General features: G+C 39.3%; 1 protein-coding gene across 1 annotated transcript; it reads right to left on the minus strand.

The window, feature by feature from the left end:
• Positions 1-1,129: 1,129 nt before the first annotated feature.
• mertka (c-mer proto-oncogene tyrosine kinase a) lies at positions 1,130-20,067 on the minus strand. The gene is made up of 19 exons (XM_042433724.1): positions 19,857-20,067; positions 18,249-18,564; positions 18,071-18,171; positions 17,812-17,982; positions 11,763-11,849; positions 11,522-11,637; positions 11,252-11,441; positions 10,354-10,499; positions 7,157-7,292; positions 5,465-5,615; positions 4,753-4,841; positions 4,551-4,646; positions 4,352-4,432; positions 4,165-4,257; positions 3,928-4,046; positions 3,720-3,829; positions 3,344-3,503; positions 2,583-2,719; positions 1,130-1,960 (listed from the first exon to the last, which is right to left on the minus strand). Exons 1-19 carry the CDS (start codon positions 19,939-19,941, stop codon positions 1,507-1,509), a joined length of 2,838 nt encoding a protein of 945 aa, XP_042289658.1. The 5' UTR covers positions 19,942-20,067; the 3' UTR covers positions 1,130-1,506.
• Positions 20,068-20,120: the final 53 nt, after the last annotated feature.

The raw sequence follows: 20,120 nt of genomic DNA on the forward strand, positions 1-20,120 counted from the left end.
GTAAATTACATACCATTAATCTATGCAATTCCATATACATTTATATATTTTAATACCAATACAAGATATTTCACAGTATCTACTAGAACTGCACTGCATTGCATCTAATTCCAGTGGTGGAAGAAATATTCAGATCCTTTACTTGAGTAAAACTACCAATACTGCAATGTAAAAATACTCCATTAAAAGGATGGTCCTGCATGAAAATAATCCTACTTAAGTAAAAGTACATAAGTATTTGCAGCAAAATGTACTCAAAATATTAAAGTAAAAGTACTCATTCTGCAATAACTGATATATTATTATATTGTATATGAGATAATTGCATCATTAATACTGAAGCATCAGTGTGTAAGCAGCATGTTACTGTGACCCGGACTACACATTGCTTTTTGTAAGACGTCAAAAGCCAAAAAGGTTGGAAACCACTGGTTTCAACAATGTGTTGTACTTTAAAAGCTTGTTATATTATCCATTGTGTCAAATCTTCATCTGAAAAGTAACTGAAGCTGTTAAATAAATGTTGTGGAAAGTACAATATTTCTCTCTCAATTGTAGCGGAGTGGAAGTATGAAGTAGCATAAAATGGAAATACTCAAGTAAAGTAGAGGTACCTCAAAATTGTACTTAAGTACAGTACTTGAGTAAATGAACTTAGTTATTTTCCACCACTGCTAATTTCAGACTTATAAGGTCTATATAAATATTTTAATGCAGTTGTTTTGATATATTTTCCAAAAGTGATTTCCATGACAGTGGTACCAATTTGAAATAAGTGAATCCTGACAAAATGTAGTCTTAAAGGCAGGAGGCTCAGGAGGTAGAACGGGTTGTCGTTCACTAATCAGAAAATCGGTGGTTCGATCCCCGGCTCCTCCAGTCTGCATGTTGAAGTGTCCTTGGGCAAGATACTCCAATTGCTCCCAATGGCTGCACCAGTGGTGTGTGCGTGTGTGTCTGTGTGTCTGTGAAAGTGCATTTAGATTAGATCGTGATGAGCAGGTTGGCACCTTGCATGGCAGCCTCTGCCATCAGTGTATGAATGTGTGTGTGAATGTTGACATGTATTGTAAAGCACTTTGAGTAATGTATTGTATGTATTGCAAAGACTAGAAAGGCGCTATATAAATGCATTTCCCATCCATTTATAAATTATTTATCTTTACAGTATACAAGATCACTTTATAAATGTTCTGTACATTTCTATATTTACATAGCAACACAACATTCAACACAGTAAACAATTTCACAGTTCAGTGTATCTTAAGCTTATAGGAACATGTCCGTGAACATGTTTGATGTTGACACACATAGACAACATTACTAACACTGGCATGTAGGCTGGCCATGTAAAGCGTGAACTGCTTATATAACAAAGATAGCACTACAGATAGTCCACATTAGGAAACGTCAAGGTGCTCCCAGTGCAACGAGGCATAATGTTTAGTACTGATGAACCACTGCATGACATTTTTATTACAGTTTTGATGTGTTGGGTACCAATCTTTACAGCAGGAGAGAAGTGTCGCTCGAGTTGTGATCCATCCCTGTCACATCAGTAACCACGTCTCCATTTGTGTGACTTAAAGCGTTGCTCGACAAAAGAGGAATGTCCACTGCCGCAGATCTCAGGGAAGGATCAGAGGAGATCACCACCACATAACGATCATCGTCCTCATCCTCCTCATCCTCCAGGCTCCCGTGAATGTCCGCAGTAACTATTGAATTTTCTGCTGCCTGGCGGCTGCAGGAAGGGGAGGAGCTGAACATAGGAGGTTCTGCGGACAGTGCTTCTCCATTGGGGTCCTCCTCAGGGAAGCTGGTGTTAATGTAGATTATATCATCTTTGCTGCAGGACTCTGGAAGCTTTTCTGTGAGTTTTTCCAACATTCCACGCAGTTGGGGAAAGAAGGGTCGGTCCAGAGGATCAGACCTCCAGCAGCTGTACATGATCTCATACCTATAGTCACAGGGAAATAACAAATCGAATTAATCTTCATACCTTTTAAAGAGCCTACACCTTGTTTAGGAAAGATATATTTTTAGTTTTATTAATTTTCTACTTGCACTACAGATGGCAGTAGTGAGCAAAGCAATTCTGTTTTATTCAGATGAATTTGACAAAATAACGACAACTGAAAAAATAAGTACTCTACTCATGTGCAAAGCGACTTCTAGGTGCTTAAATTTAGTGTGTAGTTTTAAAGTGTACTTTGCTCCCATACAGAGAGACATTAGAGGGACAATACATATCCAGGCAATGTATGGTAACATTTTCTTAAGATGAATAAGAGCTATACAAACTAGTCTAACAAACAAGTGTTATAACAGACATAAGATGTGAGAAGATATGAATATTCCATCTGATTGTTGGAAGCTGATCGATGCGTCTGACAACATTTAAAGCACAAAAAAATCCAGTTTTTAAAATGTATGTGAAAAGCTTGCATAATACATTCAATATCACCATTCCCACACTTTATTCTTCAGAATAACCTCTATTTCTGCAAGATTTAGACAAACTCAACCAGACAGAGAAACTAAAATCATCAACCATCTGTGCAGAACAGAAAAATACTCACAGTTCATCCAAACAGTTTGTTGGCTGCTTCAGTCTGTGTCCTTCAAGAAGGTAGTCATAAATCTCATGGTTTTGGACGCCGGGGTACGGCGTCATTCCTCGTGTAGCAATCTCCCACATAGTAACCCCAAATGCCCACTGGATGACACAGAATATTAACTTCAGATGACATTTCATTATGTAGATAATACACAGTGCATGGAAAATTAATTTTTCTCTCTGCTATTTACATTTCTGGATTAACAATTACTCTTCAAATATGCTGACTTTCTTAAGTGACCAAAAAATGATTACATAAGCATTATCTACTTTTTATTTTCAGTCAACTCGAAAGTTCAAATGTTTGTGAAATGTGAATGCATTCAGCCTCTTTGGTGTTTTCTTTATTTCCAGGTTTAATATTTATGTTACAGCATGGGGGATGAACATAATTTTTCCAATCAATTACTGTATATAAATTCTGACTTTACACAAAAGGTAGGTTTTGTTTTTCAATGGACTCTTCAGGTAATTGGATTTTATTCTACAACGTAAGCAAGTATTTTCATTAACTACTTTTAAATTTCTAAAAAATGGTAAAAGAAAGGAAAAACTCGTGACATTTACCCCTCTTAGGTCAATGATGTTTATTAAAAACAAAACTATCACCACAACCCTAAAAAGGGGAAGTGTGAAAATGTGTGTATGACTCGTGCACATTTTTGAAAAGTACATGTAAAGACCGACAGTGCTGAAGAGGCAGGAACAAATGGAGATGCTTACCACATCACTCTTTACAGTAAAAACTCTGTCCGCTAGACTCTCTACTGCGATCCATTTTACTGGCATTTTGGCTATTCTGCCCTGCCTGTAATAATCTCCGCTGTAGATCTTCTTAGATAGCCCAAAGTCTGCTACACACACTGTCATGTCATCTCGCAGCCTAAGAGAGAAAGAAGGAACAGACAAACCACATGAGTGACAATGCAATAAATCTATACACAGTCACAAACAAGTCAGGCTCCTTGTCGGAAAGAAACTTAAAAATTGTTGCATTTGAAAAGTCATTGTGCCTGCCAATACAGTTACAAAATACAGTAGATCCAAGTGCGCCATCTACCAACTGAACTCTCTACACAAATCAGAGGAAACAACCTACATGCAATTACGAGCAGCCAGGTCACGATGCAGAAAGTTACGACCGCTGAGATACTCCATACCTAAAGCAATGTCAACCATGAACTTCAGCAGTATCTGAGTGGGAAGGAACTGTGTGAAAACACAAACAAACAAGAAGACGTGACAAGTGAATATTCTGGTAAAATTGCAGATGACAACAGTATTTCAGTGTTTGTGTGATTTCTCACCACTGGACTCTCTCCCAGTCGAGACCGCAGAAGGAAGCTGTGCAGATCTCCATATTTCATGAAAGGAAGGATAACCATGGGCTTGGGAAAATGTTCTGATCCCACTTCCAGGCACACACCTTAAGGCAATCCATCAATACACATGCACAAACACACACACAGAAATTGTAAGGACGTGCAAATGAATGAGGTAGTGAGATTCTACAATGCATGAAAGAGGTATTATATTAGTCCTACCGAGCAGTTTGATCACATTTGGATGATTGAAATCTTTCATGCAGGCCGCCTCATTCAGGAACTCTTCTATTTCCCTTTGAGAAAAGCTGTCCACTGTTAAAAGAATGATAGGAATGTTAAATATTTGCCATTTCTACTTGTTTTATCATTTAAAAAGTATTAAATTATTTAATAATGAAAGACTTGCATTTCATTGTCTTCACAGCAACTTTTTCTGATGTCCCATCTGGTTGTCTTAAATGTCCCTCGACCACAGAGCCAAATTCACCTGGTAGGAAATAAAGCTGAATCATTTATTCTTCATAGTATGTTTAGTATGTATCTCTACTAATAAAGACATGCTCATGTGAATAAAAAAGTTTCCTAAAATGAAACTGTTCACTCACCCTCTCCAAGAATCTTTCCTATGGAGAGCAAATTCCTCATGACCATCACATCCTGGAGTTTAGCCTGGAGTTCATCACTGATACCAAGGTTCCCAACTGCAGACACAAGTCATTCATTTTACTGTTTATTTTTAAAAATGTGCTGTTAACAGGATATGGTTGACATTGTTTTTTTAAATCATAATGATATTTTCGAACATACGTGTGATTCCTATAGCTGATCGATTGTAGGTTCTCTGGGGTTTGTACTGCACAATTGGCTGCAGCTTTTCTTCACCTCCGAACCACCACCTGCAGGGGGAGACAGGGAGAAAGAAAAAACAGGCAATGTTGATCAGTGAGCTAATCCTCCAACTAACGTCATTACCGTCTAGTTATAATATACACACACAGGCTGAAGTTCAGCTGAAAAGGTGGTCGTCGTGAGTTATTTCTTTCCTGACTTTGGGATCAGATTCTGTTTTCCTTTATGAGCAGCAGTCTATGACACATTCCTATCTGTATCCTGACTGGCAAGACTGAGTCAGACACTTCATAATAATGAATTCCAGAGTATTCACAGCTGGCTGTTGTGCACCTCTCCAGCTGCACAGCTATTACTCTCATCAGGTGCAGGCAGCGGTGATTAAGAGGAAGCAAAGGCAGTTTATTTACAGAGTCAGGAAGCATATAGTTTTTCATGTTACTACAACTCACTACTGACAGAGAGATTACTCAACACTCCCTGAGGCCAATGCAGTGTGAACTACTGGACACCATCAAATCTTCTGTGTTGTTAAATCAAAGCAAACATGGCAAACAAATGGGTCACAAACCCAGTACTTAGTAGCTATTTAAAAGATAAGACAATCAAATTTAGAACAAGCTTGGCAATTACATCAACTATGTGTTTGTACAGAAGAGATTAAGCATACCCGAACCAAGAGTCAGAAGTCCTGTTGTGTACACAGATAGCCCCCCAGAGGATAAGCAGCAGAAGACAGAAGCCACACACCACACCCAGTACAATATAGACAGAGTCTGGGACCCTGGTGTCAGGGCTGGACGAAGGGGACGGGACCAATTCTGAGACAGAAGGAACAAATGATGAGCATGATTTAAGTTTAGGAAAAAATAGTCAGGCAGTGGGATATCAAAAATCTAATATTCACGATTACTTATCTGAATTATATTACCATGGAAAATGGGATATTTCAGCACTGTAGCAATGCTCTGTCATTTCATGTCAATATATTTTGTTTTCCAAAATTAAGAATAAAGCAACTTTTCCATTGCTAAGTTTCCACAGCTAAGTGATCCAAATGTGTAACATGTTGGCAGCAACAATGTGTCAGCAAACTTTTTTATTCTCTGTCCTGACTGTTTATTATTAATCCATTAAATGAAATTGGACAAAGAGTTTCTGATATCACTGATGAGCAGTGTGTTTAAAGGGGCACTCCGACAAATTTAGTATGACACATGCCGAATATGTGCCCAAATGAACATTGAAACAGTTTTTTCTTGCTGTGATCATTCCTCCTGTTCATACATGCCATTAAGAAATCCCTTCCTGATGCGCTTATAGTTAAAGTGATGGATGACAAAATCCGCAAGCCTTTGTCTGTGCAAAAAAGTATTTAAAAGTTTGAAGCTAATATGAAGCTTCTGCCATCCATTTTAGTCAAATCAAGTTGATATCTTTCAAAGTTAGTCTTTTTAGTGCCAAATTTCCTCTTTTTATTACAATACTTCCACTGCAGTTCAACAGGAAAACACTGTCAAAGGAAATGTAAAGAGGGAATTTTGAACTAAAAAGACTGTAAATGTGGCAGATATCCACTTGATATGACTTACTCAAACTGCTGAAGCCTCATATAATCTTCACATACATTTTAAATACGTTTTTGCACAAAACGAGGACTCTGGATTTAGTTCCCCGTCACTTACATTGTTAGTCCATTTGGAGGGGATTGGTCAGTATGAACATGAGGAATGATTACAGTGAGCAAAACCTGTTTCAATGTTCATTTGGGCACCTGACTGTTGTTTTTAGACACACTTGAAATATTGTGAACCTATCATTTAAAAGTGGTCAGAGCCTGTGCAGCTGAGGCAGAGAGATCTTTTTTTTCTCATTATGCAACTCCTTCATGCCTGGTAAACACCTCATCTTACAAATTCCATGTCCCCAGTTTGTATCCCAGGCTTTCTATCACACATTTGTAGTCACCAAGCTGAGATAACACTGATCACATCACTATAACATCATCACAGTTATTTTTTGGTTTGAAATTCTCCTACATACAGAAGACATTATACAGCGGTCCACAAACTGAGAAGTACTGCACAGTGAACTATACAAGTGGAGTGACCCTTACATGAGTTTTCCACATTAAACAGACAGTTAGTTTATCCAAACTGTCTTTTTGTATATGTCCATGCTTATCCTGCCTTGTCAAGTTGTGGCAATTTTATCTAAAAAATACTGCATAAACACTCAAAAGGTTATTTACTTATAAAGCAGTAATGATAATATAGTAAAGTCTAATCCCCAAAACAAACTTGGGTCAGTTAATGAAGTTAACAATTTCCAGATGATGAGATAAATCAATAAAGCAGCTTACTGTCCTCTGGTACAAACAGCCAGACTGGTGGGCTGACCATGCCGCTCCCTGCCTGTGTACATGCGGCTACCTCCACGCTGTAGGTGGTGTTGAATTCCTGCACAGCTACAAAGGCCATGGTGGTGGAACTGTGGAACTGAACAACACACAACAATAGACATTTAAATCATAGTCAATCATCTTTTAAAGTTAATTATTACACTTGTAGAGGTAAAGTCAGACTTGTTAGAAGAACATAGGTCATGTTTAATGTTACAATAACGTAAGTCGTTAAACTTAAAGTGAGGCAGATCTTTAAGTCCATGAAAAGAGGTCATACTTTGGGGACATTGTGGTGGAACAGCATGCTGGAGAACATCTTGTACATTTGTGCAACATCTCAAATCCAGCTCATCAACTTTGCTGCACGTCATGTCCTTTCTCTAACTATGTTCCCTTTTTTCTCCTTTCCACTTATGCACAATAGCAAACAAGAAATGCATATAAAAAAGTCCCTTCCAGCTGTTCTCATACAGTCATTTACAGTATGAAACCTTTTTGGAAAATACAAGGAACTGTATACTGGGGAGTATCATATATATAATGAAACTCCCTACAAAAAAAAAGGGAAGACAAAGTTTCTGGATAAGTACATGTGCTGCAATGGGAGGGGGACATGTGACAGACAGAGTCATGTATTTCACAACACAACACGGTAGCATCTTGGCCAATGTGCTGACAGTCTGACTGCAAATTCTGAACCCATGATTAATGCTCTATCATGTCTGTGGCACTAAACGGAGAGTATCATGTGGCAACAACACTAAGTCCGCAGCAAATTTTGGGGAAAAAGAAAATAAGAAGGCACCATAACTTCTACCATGAAACACACAAATATATGAGCAAGTAATAGTTATGATGTATAAGGCTGTTTTATAGGAGCTGGTGAGTCTGAGGATTAAACAAGTTGCCTTTACACACATTTCCAGTAAATGCTTTTATTGCAAAGCCTTTGTCTGTAATGACCTCACCAACTGACTGGACAACACATAAGGATATTTGGGCCTACGTTACACATCCCGTTGTATTCATATTCCATTCACTCTGTGATGACTCAAGGCCACATGCCAAACGAAGAAAAACACCGATTGCCAGTTTTCACACCATCAGCTTCCTTTAACTTCAACACAGACAGGAATGGGAAACACACTATTGTACTAGATAGCACTAATGCAGTATAACTACGCACAAACCCCATCATGGAGTAATGAACCGGATATTTGAAAAAAACAGGAGTTTGTTGTTAACTTAAACTTATTTCATAGAGAGAGGGTGTATCTAAAAATGCTACTATTCTTGTAAGTGACTTTCCCTGCCTTGCTGACTCTTGGGACAAAGAGGAAAAATTGTTGTACACAGATAATAGGGAAGCTGACCTCTGGTTCAGTAGGCAGGATAAAGGGAGTGTCACATATTCCCAGTATCTCCGAATCATTCTTTTCATATTTGTCATACATTAGTCATTGTTATGATATGAACGATAAAAAATGTGAACAACAAAGAGCTATTTTTCATATTACTTGACATATTCTCCCCTGTATATATACAGATGGGTGACAAATTAAAGGAAAAACCAGTAAGGTATTAGTAAGGTTTTGGGCCACCATGTGCCTCCAGAACAGCTTCAATCCGCCTTGGCATTGATTCTACAAGTCTCTGAACTCTACTGGAGGGATGAACACCATTCTTCCAAAAGGTATTCTCTCATTTGGTGTTTTGATGATGGTGGAGAGATGTTCAGCTGGGTTGAGATCTGATGACTGCGAAGGCCACAGCATATGATTCACATCATTTTAATATAAATATAAAAATGCTTAAATCATAGGATAAAGGTGATCACTCAAAACAACTTTGTATTGATTTGCTGTGACCCTTCCCTCTAAGGGGTCAAATGGACCCAAAGCATGCCAGCAAAATGCCCCCCTCAGCATAACAGAGCCACCAGATCCCCTCACTGTAGGGGTCAAACATTCAGACTTGTACCGGTTTTCCCTTTAATTTGTCACCCATCTGTATGGATGCAAGCACATGGATGTATATCATGGGTGGACTAAGGCTTGGATTGCTGCTGATTGCTTCTCTTTCTTTCTTAGTGTGTATGTTTTTTATTGTGTATGTTAAATTTTGTGGACACTGCTTACCAATTTCCCTCTGGGATAATAATAATTTAAAGTTATTCTGATCTAATCTAGTTAGATGCAGTGCCAGTTGTAGTTTGACTACATATAATTCGTTGACTAAATATGACTCGTATTTCAGTTTTTGACAAGTGTTGTGTGTATCTCCAGTATGTGTGTATGTGAGTATACATAACTAAGGATATGTGTGTTTGTATATATATGTATATGTATGTATTTGCATATGTGTATCCTTAAAAAATATTTTAAAATATGAAAGTGGTTACCTACATAACTGCAATATAACATAATCATTTTGCATGTGTGTCTCAAGTATTGTTTTTTTTTTCATATATATATATATATAGTTAAACCTATAGACCTATTATGCTTTTCCTTATTTTCTGTTATATATATATAATGTTAAAATGTCGGATATTCATAGTAAACGTGGCCAAAGTGTCAAATAATGAGGTAAATGTATGTAGAAGTAATCCCATTGAGCAAAAAGCACCGGCTTCAGACTGCTCTAAACACTTGGCTTCCATTGTTTTTTCTACTTTCAGCAAGGGCCAACGTTGGCTTGTGATGAATTTCTTTATATAGTTAATCCGCTTCTCGAAAAGTGCGTGAGTTCATTGTTTGGTTTGCATCGGTAGTTACTTAACACGACTCTGATACAGCCGCCCCTTGGCAAGCATCCAAAAAGCTGGCCAATCAGAACAGAATGGGCTCATCGGGAGGAGAGCCTTAAAGAGACAGGAGCTAAGACTGCCCGTTGCGAGACAGAAGCTGAACTGAGGGGCTGCATAAAGGGTCAGTATACGATAAAGTTTTTTAAACTGTGAATCATGCAGAGCTGCTCTAGTGGAGTCCCAGAATACAAATATAGAGCTGGAAATGAGCATAATAGGTCTCCTTTAAAGTTATTGTGACTGCTATATAAATGTAAGAACTCAATATAATATTATTCACAAAAGAAATGGCAACACTAAAAGCAAAAGGCTAAATCTATAAATACTGTGGTGCTGATGAGCTTACCTTGTTCACTTGTGCCCCATGTCTGACAATAATATCATAACCCTGCAAGATGCCGTTTATCTTATCATCTGGTGGAGGTTTCCATCTAATCATCAGCCAAGATTCATTCTGCTGTACAGTCACATTTCGGGGATAAACTGATGGCACTGTGAATGTGACAAGAAATGGAAAAAAGAGGGATTAACACATCACGTAATAACGAGATCAAAAGACCTCATATAGAATTCCTGTAAAACAAAAATGAAAGAAGAAAATGAGACTGCCCCCCTGTTCAAATCTTTGATTACACTTTGGTATGTGGTCATTTCCTGGCACCGCATATCAAATCTTTCAACCAAAATATCCCCCACAGTAGCTTTAGGAAGGAAATTGAACGCAGCTCCACCCAGTAAGAACTTTGTGTTTTCTCAGTGAGACCACTCCTATTTCCTATGTTACCCTTCAGGAAAACAACAGATTTAGTGAATACAATATTTCTTCTGAGGGGGACTTTCTGTGAGCAGAGCAGGTAGTTATGTAACTCCTGTAAATTCTAGTTATTACATGCTGCTGCTGCAAGAAGGCTTACATTAAGCACATTTTGGATGGGAAAGCAGTAGGTTAATTACAGAGTGCCACATTCTTGAAACCTAAACAGGAATCATCTATGATGATGAAGGAGACAGGAGCATAACACAGAGGTCCTGGAAAGAAAATATACAAGGTGGTTTTTAAAGCAAATACAGTCTCAAAGCCATAAAAATTCGGAATTCAAAATGCTGGGATGGAATTAATTAGATTTTGGATCATTTTGCCCCCTTTTCCCCAGATCTGCTGCTGACTATCGCCAACCACCGACAAAATTCATCCCCTAATTTGTTCCATGGTCCCTGAAGTGCACACACACACACACACACACCTCCCTCTGTAGTGTTGCTGTGGATCCACATGGTGACAGGAGAGGCGCCCACTTCATTACTGCAGGAAACACTCATGTTGTACCACGTCATGGCCTGCAGCCCAGAGACTTCACACTGGAATGGTGGCACTGTGACATTAATGAACCTGGTGGTTGTCACCAGTCCTTTTCTACGACTCACCTCTTTCACCTTAGATGGAACAGAGAACATGTAAGGATTGATCTGAGGGCATTAAACAGCAATGCTGTTTGTGTAGATGTGGATCTTACCCTGATGTGGCACTTGGTGAGTGGAGAGAAGCCATCATGTCCTGGGATCCAGCTCAGCATCAACTTACTGGATTGTCTCTCCATCACAGTAACATTAGACACAGGACTGGGAGGCACTGCAAAACACCATTAAGACCCTCTTTAGCTACCCCCACATGGAGGCATATGGTCAGTTCGCAGAGCATGAAACTCTGTTGGAATGTCGATGGAATGTAACAGTCCCAAAAGGGCCCACTTTTACCTTTGATGTTGATATTTGCCTCTCTGGAGGTGGTGACACCCTTCGTGTTGTTAGCTTCACAGCTGAACCGAGTGTACTTGTCCACACCTGCAGTGGACACATTGGTTAGACGCACATTCAGATAAAGTTATCAGCAAGGTCATGAGAGCGCTGAATATTTTGAAAAATAAATCTCAACTCAAGTTTCACTTTCCCTCAATAGTGGGAAAAAACACTTCACTAAAAGCCAGCAAGTCACATTCTTTATAAGTTTAACTTTTGGTACAAACTAACTGCTTTCTCTGTGTCAAAGGTGAGTCTGGGGTAAAAGTGCCATGTCAGCCTCACTGGAGAAGTGAAAGTGGGGCGAGACTGAAAAATGATACAAAAAAAACACATTTAGGATGACTCACACTTCCATTATTTCTCCAAAGTTCACACAGCAGTGCCTCATGCAGTAAGCTCAGATTGAGCCTCTCCAGTGTTATGTACTGCGGTAACAATCCTTTTGCTGGGTCTCTTTTCCTGATCATACAATTCCTGTCTTTCAACAGCCACAGATCTGCACAGTTAGAATAGGACTTGGGACAGCTGCTAAATAATGTCCCTTTTGTGCTCTGTTTTCCAGTGTCTCTATCTCGGAAACATTTCTACAAAGCTAATCACAAAGCAGCCTGAGAGAGATGACTGGAACCAGCTCGGGATGTTTTGTTTACGTTCTGCAGAATATTTCTACCTCATTAGTTTGCCTTCCTCTGCTTATGAGCACCACGGTAAAGAGTGTTTCACTTGTCACACAAACTCTAAGTCCAGTATGTTTGCACAAAGACAGAGCCTCACTTAAGATAGGTTGCACTGGATCATTTACTGTATAAACAATAAGTCACTTTTCAACATCTAAATAAACTTTGGATCACATGGATCAAAATTGCACTTTGAAGTTTTGAGAGAAACGTGCAAATACATCAGCATATTTTCTAACTAAGCTGTGCAAATGTAAATGTACCACACGCCTCACTTCAATCTGGATGACATACAGATAGTTGAGGCATAGTGGGAGCTGAGCAGTTTTGACTGTAGGCACAGTAGCAACTGAACATTCTTATAAAATTTCACCAAAGAGCGAAGGGGCAACAGGGGCAAAGCCAGGTTAGTACATGTCGCAACTACTGTGGCAGCTTTTCCTTTGAGTGATACTCACAAACTCTATTTCAACCCTGTAGGGTTGAAGGGTGGCTGTATAAAGTTCACTGTATGCTGACTGTGGGCTAAGGTCATGTTAAAATCATTCCAACCACAATGGATTTGCAGTGATGACAAGTTTTCATAGCAGAAAAAGTGTTACAAAATCCACTAATCCAAAACGATTAGTGTATTCCAAACACATAACTGTGCTAAAATAACTCCCTCCAAGCTTTGACAGGTATAGGCAACATGATAATAGATGTTTGCATGAATTTGGCAGTATTTTGGTAAAACAATGGTTATGTCCAAAATACTGAGTAAATATAAGACAACAGAGATGTGGTTTCCTGAATTGATACTCCACCAAACATCTAGTTTAAAGGACAGGTTAACAGTTTTTCCAAGTTGGTCTTAAAACAATAATTACATGCCCATATGTAAACTGAAATAGTTTTTTTGGTTGCTTAGAGTGATTGTAACCATTTCTCCTGTCAATTCTGGCTGTGAAGCAATTTCAGTGCAAGAGATGAATCCACAATCCTTGTTCTGTGTAAAATGCATTCAAAAGTCCCTCAAATGCTAATATGAGGCTTCAGCAGTCTGAGTTAGCCAACTCAAAGGAGTGTCTTCCAAAGTTGCAGTCTTATTACTAAAATTTCCCTGGACTGTGCACGCTGTATAACTTTCAATGCTTAGTTGAATTACATTATATAGTATACTGTGGGCAGTTTAATACTAAACAAAGCACGTTTTACAATCTGATCATCTGTTTTTTATGTAAAACCTTAATTTGCAAAATATGTACTGAAGTAGATATTAAAGTAGCATGAAATGGAAACATCCAAGTACATAAAGTATGAGTAGAAATTTGAACTCAAGTATCAGAATTTGTTGAATGCATGCATACCCAAACATGTAACTTCAGTACTTAAATTGCTTAATTGGATCCCAGTCCACATCAAAATGCAGCTTGTAGAATTGAAAGCACTTTTTGTTTGTACACACATTTATTGAACTGAACATCAAGAAAAACAGAAATAAAGGAATTAAACAAAATGTCATAACAAAATTAATCACATTAAATGTTCGTGGTAGAGGCAAATGCCTATGTGAAAGTTTCTATATCTTCTTGCCCTTGAACAGTTTAGAGAACCAAGAGAATAACTTGTTATTCTTCTTTGGTTTCTCTTCAGCATCTGTTTGTGTATCTAGCTCTGTGCCTATTGTATCTGGCTCTGTGCCTTTTGTATCAGGCTCTGTGTCGGCCTCTGCACTGGGAACCTCCTCTCCAGCCTCTGCACGCTCCCTCTGCCGAAGCTCCAACTTGGTGAGCTCTCTTTCTGGTGCCTCTTGCGGTTTTTTGATTAAGAGGTTGATACAGTATGGAATGTTATCTCCAGGCTTTGTGCCTGCAGCAAAGCTCACAGAGGGCTTGAGATGTTTAAAGAGCGCTGTGGCTACCATGCTACAGGCCTCCACAGCAGCCATCAGGTCTTCCATCAGCCCCTCTCTGGTCAGTCTAGTAAAAGGCAGAGCCTCACCCAGCATAATCCTGAGTGGCCACATCAGTTACTGAATCAGTTTATTTTCTTCCTCTGGGTCCTCAAGACGTTTGAGGGTTTGCAAGTATACTCTGTTTTTATGGTATTTTTTGTCTCTTCTTGCAAGAGAAAGAGAATATGTTCCACCAACTGGCTTTCAAATTCACTGTTCTTCTGGTGCTGCGCCTTTCTGAAGGTCTTATCCCAACCTTTAAACAGTTCCAGCAGGACACGGCGAATAGTGGACTCCTTCACCAAAGCCCTGTCTGCAATCTGAAAAGGTGTCAGAGCACCAGGGTCACCAGCCATAAGCAGGAGAGGCTGACGTGATATGAGGCTGTGAATGCCAGCTTTCCCTTGAATGCCGTAGACAAGCCTCTGTTTGTTGCTGTGAACCAGCATTTGTAAAGACTCAGTCCCCGTGCAGGTCTGAGTCTCAGCTGTCTCCAGCTTCAAGGATGGATCGCAGTCCATGATCTCAACAAAGTAATCTTCAAACTCCACAGTCCTTTGGCGAAGTTGGTTGACTGATAAGATACTGGTCAATGCGTGCTCCAAGCAGCAGTTGACAGCAAAGTGAAAATGTTCGAAAATGTTCATTCCCATATGGGATGCACATTTTTGTTGCTTGCAATACCACACACACTTGCACCTTGTGTATACAGTATTGTTTGTCTTTTATACAATATGTATATTGTGTATTTTCTGTAAATAATATGTACGTTGTCTTGTATGACAATATGTATATTGTCTGCATTGCTTGAGAGGCACCGATGGCCGGAACCAAATTCCTTGTGTGTATTAACATACTCGGCCAATAAAGATAAACTACAGAGTAGAATATGGGAATATCATTAAGCTCTGATACTGCAAACTCGCCTCCTTTCTCCTTATCATCCAGTTTTTACTGCAGACCTACAGTAATGGCATAAATCCACTTCTGAGTACCATGCTGATAAAGCTGCATTAACATTAAGTTCTGCATGCATTTAAGGGTTAAACACACACATTCTTTTAGAGTCATATATTTTTGGGAAAAGGGAAATGAATAACGGACAAGCATTGACATTTCTGCTTTCACTGTACATGGCAAAGTGAATCAAAAGAAAAAGCAACAACACAGTAGAAAAAAAACAGACGGGTTGGCCACTTAGATGGAAACATCAGCAATGATGGAGGCAATTCGGTAAATGCAGAGAAGCGAGTGGTTGATGTAACCAAATGTAGAATGTGGAAGTGCTGCAGCAGCCTGTAATTATCAGGTTTGAGAGCGCGCCATCTTACTGAGCTGCCTGAGATGTCTGTGTTATTTTTCCAGTTTTATATTCAGGCAGCAAATATAGCCATGAAGTACTCTGTCAGGTTACAACTTGGCCTAAAACTTTTTACTCTTTTTTACTGTGCACCACATTTGGTCCATCAATTTACTTTCAAAGCTGAAGCTTTCAAACCTGCATCCACTTTACCACCATAAACTTTATATTATGATGTTTCCATGAGACAGAAAGATTGCCATGGCCCAAACGTCACTACTAATTGAAATTGTCCTCGTCTGTAAATTATGATGCCCAGATTTCAAGCAATATGATTGAAAAGTGCATGCTAATGACTCTCCTGAAATAAAATAAAAAATAATTTACCAACAAGATCACTTTGATGATATCATGGAGCCTTTAGAGGAAAAAGGAGCCCTATATTTTAGTAAGAATGAGCTAAGTTAAGTATGCACAAGAGTGAGTTTACACTGTTTTGTTGTGCCTATGTTTGGTCTTGCACAGAGCTCTGGTAGCCTGCAGCCTGCCAGCCTCTGTGTTCAGCCCCTCCCTGCAGGGTAGTGGGCCGTCCTGTGAATGAGGTCTTTGTCCTCGGAGCCAACCCCCAAACACACTCTCTGTGTAGCCCCCCATCCCCTAACTGCCCGGGCCCTTGCACACACTGGACCATAGCACAGCTCTGAACCTTTAACCCCCTCAGCTTCTGGCTGTATCACTACTCACTGCCTGCGGCGAGCTGAAAATGAGGAGTTAGAGTATACAGAGCAGAGAGGTTATGCTTCTAATAACAAATGTTTGTCTTCAAAGAGAGTCCGTTTAAGGCCATAAAGTCCACACTGAATTCACTGGCTTCACTTTCTGAAATTGCTGGTTTTAATAATCTTGCTGTATATTAAAACTAAAAATCACTAGATTTTAGACTGTTGGTCTGACAAAACAAGTAATGTGAATATGTCATATTGAGCTTTGGGAAGATTTGTTGGGCATTTTTTACTATTTTCTAACTTTTTTTTGACTGAACAATTAAATGATTAATCTAGAACATAACTGCAATAGGTGCAGCCTTACTTTAATGTCACTCTGGCCCAACGTTAATGGTATGACACGACGATAAAAATTCATTCATTAATAGTTAATTACAGCAAGTACTGTAATTTCCAAGTTATTTTCCCAGTGTCACATTATTTACTGTGTACAGCTAGCAGAGCGGTGTTACAAAAGCACCGAACATGCGAGAATGACCACCGCTAACCATTCAGTGGTGTTGCAGAAGGCCCCAATGACTGACCTTGCTGATGAATCTCATTGTAATAAGCACGGTGCAGATGCTGAGGCAGCAGAGACGAGGCAGAAATGAAACCACCAACATACTGATGCTAGCTGAGTAAGGACCAACATCACTGACCAACATTTCTCCATTATCAAAGAGCCAAATGTCCTGTATCTCTCTCTGTTGGTGAATGTTTCCACATTGAGTCAAAGAAGGAAGTCAATCAAAGTGAACCCATATTAAATTACTTAATTAGCTGCAGCTCCTGTGTTATTTCAAGTATTCTACTTTTACAACTTTTTTATATAAGTCTACTTCTAGTAAAAAAAAAGTTCCCTTTACTCAAAAATACAACCAACAAATAGAGCTTGATCAAAAAGCACTTTCATCAACTCTACCCCGATGAATCCAACTTTTAAGGAGCACTTTTAAATCAAACAAAGAAAGTATTTTTAAAAGAGGAAATTACTTCTTCACCTTCTCCAACACATTTGACATTAATAAGGGAACATTCTTATCTGAGTGTGATAAACGACAAAGCAGCATCTTCAGCTTCTTTCTGTCTAATTCAAGGTGTCATTCGAACTGATGTTGAGTCATATTCTGATCGTAAATTCAATATTGTGCTAGGAGAACAGTGAGAAATTACACTTCTCTTTAGAGATTTTCACTACCTCAAGAGGAACGGACAACAGGAGGGAAAGAGCATAGCTGTTATACTCTGTGTGTGTGTGTGTGTGTGTGTGTGTGTGTGAGATTGAAAGAGAGATAAGAAAGTGGACTGTGTGGTCGAGGCTCACCTGACACAGTGTAGCTGCTGGGAGAGCTTGGAAAGTCACTAACAGGTAATCCATCACGGAGCCAGCGGATATGAACGGGGTCTGGAGGTCCCACCGCCGTACATGAAAGAGTGAAAGGTGTGTCCCTTGTTACGTTCCTGTCCTCTGGTTGCTGAATAAATGTTGGTAGACCTGTGGACAAATTAAAGTAAATTAAAGTGTGAAGGTCCAACAAAAATGTAGAGGAAGCTCCCGATTGCAGCATCATGTCAAAACTCACCTTCCACCTCAATGACGATTAGATCAGACTCCACCATCTTGGTGCTGATATTCAGTCTGCAGCAGTACTCCCCAGCATGCACCTTCTGCACCTGGTTGATACTGTAATACAGTCCATAAGGTCAATAATCAAAGCCTGTACATACATCTTTTCACATATCACTCCATGTGTCACATACCTGACAGTGGAGACGTGAGTCGTAACCCCATCTGTGATGGTCTGGAGCTCATTGATCGTCGCCTGCATGTTTCCAGGCAGTTCCTGGCCGTTCTTCATCCATACAATGGTGGGATCCAGGCTGGCATTGGGGATGTTGATAGAACAGTTGAACTTAACCTCACGGCCCTCCGACAGCAAGATGGAACCAATGGTGGGCTTGAATTGCAGCCGTTTGAGCTCATCCGGGCTCAGGTATACCCTTGAAACGTGGCCTGCTATCACAAGAGGCTCAGAGGTCCTGCTAGGTCGGTGAAAGCGGTTCCTGGAATGCTGGGCTGTTTACAGAGCGGGGTGTCAGATTCTGTTTTACTTGCTGGTCAGCAGCATATGGTTTATACTAAAGAACCAGTACAGTTATACTGTCAGTGAGTTGACATCCAAAGTGACAAAACTAGGCCTCCACACTAATGTTCAAATCCAAAATGTTCTCTAGACCAGTGGTTCCCGACCTTTTTGGCTTGTGGATTCTTAAAATTAAGCAGTGTCTACTTGTGACAAAATGACAAAAATTGTGAGCAGTTCAACTGAAAATAGCTTATTCTCTTTTATAACTTTTAATAGAAGGATTTTAGAACCATAAACAGCTAAAGCAAAACATTGGAGTTAAAATAAAGTTGTATAACAGAAATATCTTATTCTTTATCATTCCTTTAAACATCTGGGGACCCCTCACATTTTTTGGGACCACTCTGAGGGGTTCTGACCCCCAGGTTGGGAACTACTGTTCTAGACCACAACAAAGTAACATTCAAAGAGTATGTGACAATTTAGGGCTGCAACTATTGATTATCTTTATTATCAGGTTATCTGCCTGTTACTCAATATATCATTTACTCAATCAATGTCACAAAATAGTGAGAAATGGCCATCACAGATACTTAGAGCCCGAGGTAACATCTTCAAATTGCTTCTTTTAATCAACCAACAGTCCAAAATACTTAGATATTCAATTCACAATGATAGTAAATCAGAGAAGAGTATCAAATCCATCCATCTGAGAAACTGGAACCAGTGAAAGGTTTGCCTTTGTGCAGGAGAAATTGTTTAATTATTAATCAATACTAAAATTAAATTGCTGTTGATTTATTTTCTGTTTGATATGGCTGATATTTCAGCACTGGTCAGTTTTGATTTAAAAAGTTTTTGTTTTGTTTTTTTAATTCTAAAAAGGATGAAGAATTTTGGACTTTGGACTTCTTTCAAATGCTTTTCAGCATGACAGGACTTTTTTATCAACTGGGTACTTGAGGTATCTCTATTTTACGGTCACCTTTGGCCAAAAAAAAGAGCCACATTTACTTAATAAGAAAACCAAGTTAGTAGCCTACTCTGCCTGATTGTTGAAATGTGTCGAAGACCTTCTGCAAGTCTGTAAAGCAATTTTCCTTTAAGCTTGCCACTGGCGGATATAAATCTGTCTGAATAGGCATCTAAATTTGTTCCAGCTGCATGAAGTCTGTCATACAGACATCTGGCTCCTACGAATCGCTTGGATGGAGATAAAGCAAGACTTAAAGGGACATGAAATTTGTACAGAGCAACAAAACTCAGAATATAAACAACTCACCGCTGACCGGACTCCCAACAAAAATCGTTATAGTCGCAGTAGAGAGAAAAACTCCAAACCAGCCTGGAGTTGACTTCTTTGCCATGACCACTGTGAACTCTCCAAACTGCTGCTTTCCGTCCCGCAACAGTCTGAAAAACGTTTTTATTCTAAGCGGTTTGTGCGGGACAAATAACCAACATCGCCCACTGGAGTCGCTTTAACACAGCTTGAGTAAAGACTTGTTGAGCCAAGATCACATTTAGCTGGAGAAAAAAAAAAGTT

Source organism: Thunnus maccoyii, chromosome 14, assembly GCF_910596095.1.
Source record: "Thunnus maccoyii chromosome 14, fThuMac1.1, whole genome shotgun sequence".
Taxonomy (NCBI): Eukaryota; Metazoa; Chordata; class Actinopteri; order Scombriformes; family Scombridae; genus Thunnus; species Thunnus maccoyii.

Bases quoted from the DNA above. Each gene is read 5' to 3' on its own strand.
- mertka (XM_042433724.1), bottom strand. From the start codon at position 19,941: ATGGCAAAGAAGTCAACTCCAGGCTGGTTTGGAGTTTTTCTCTCTACT. The intron at 10,500-11,251 runs GTGTGTGTGTGT...TCACATTCACAG, and splicing joins CAGCAACACTACAGAGGGAG to TGCCATCAGTTTATCCCCGA. The intron at 1,961-2,582 runs GTGAGTATTTTT...CTGTGACTATAG, and splicing joins ACAAACTGTTTGGATGAACT to GTATGAGATCATGTACAGCT.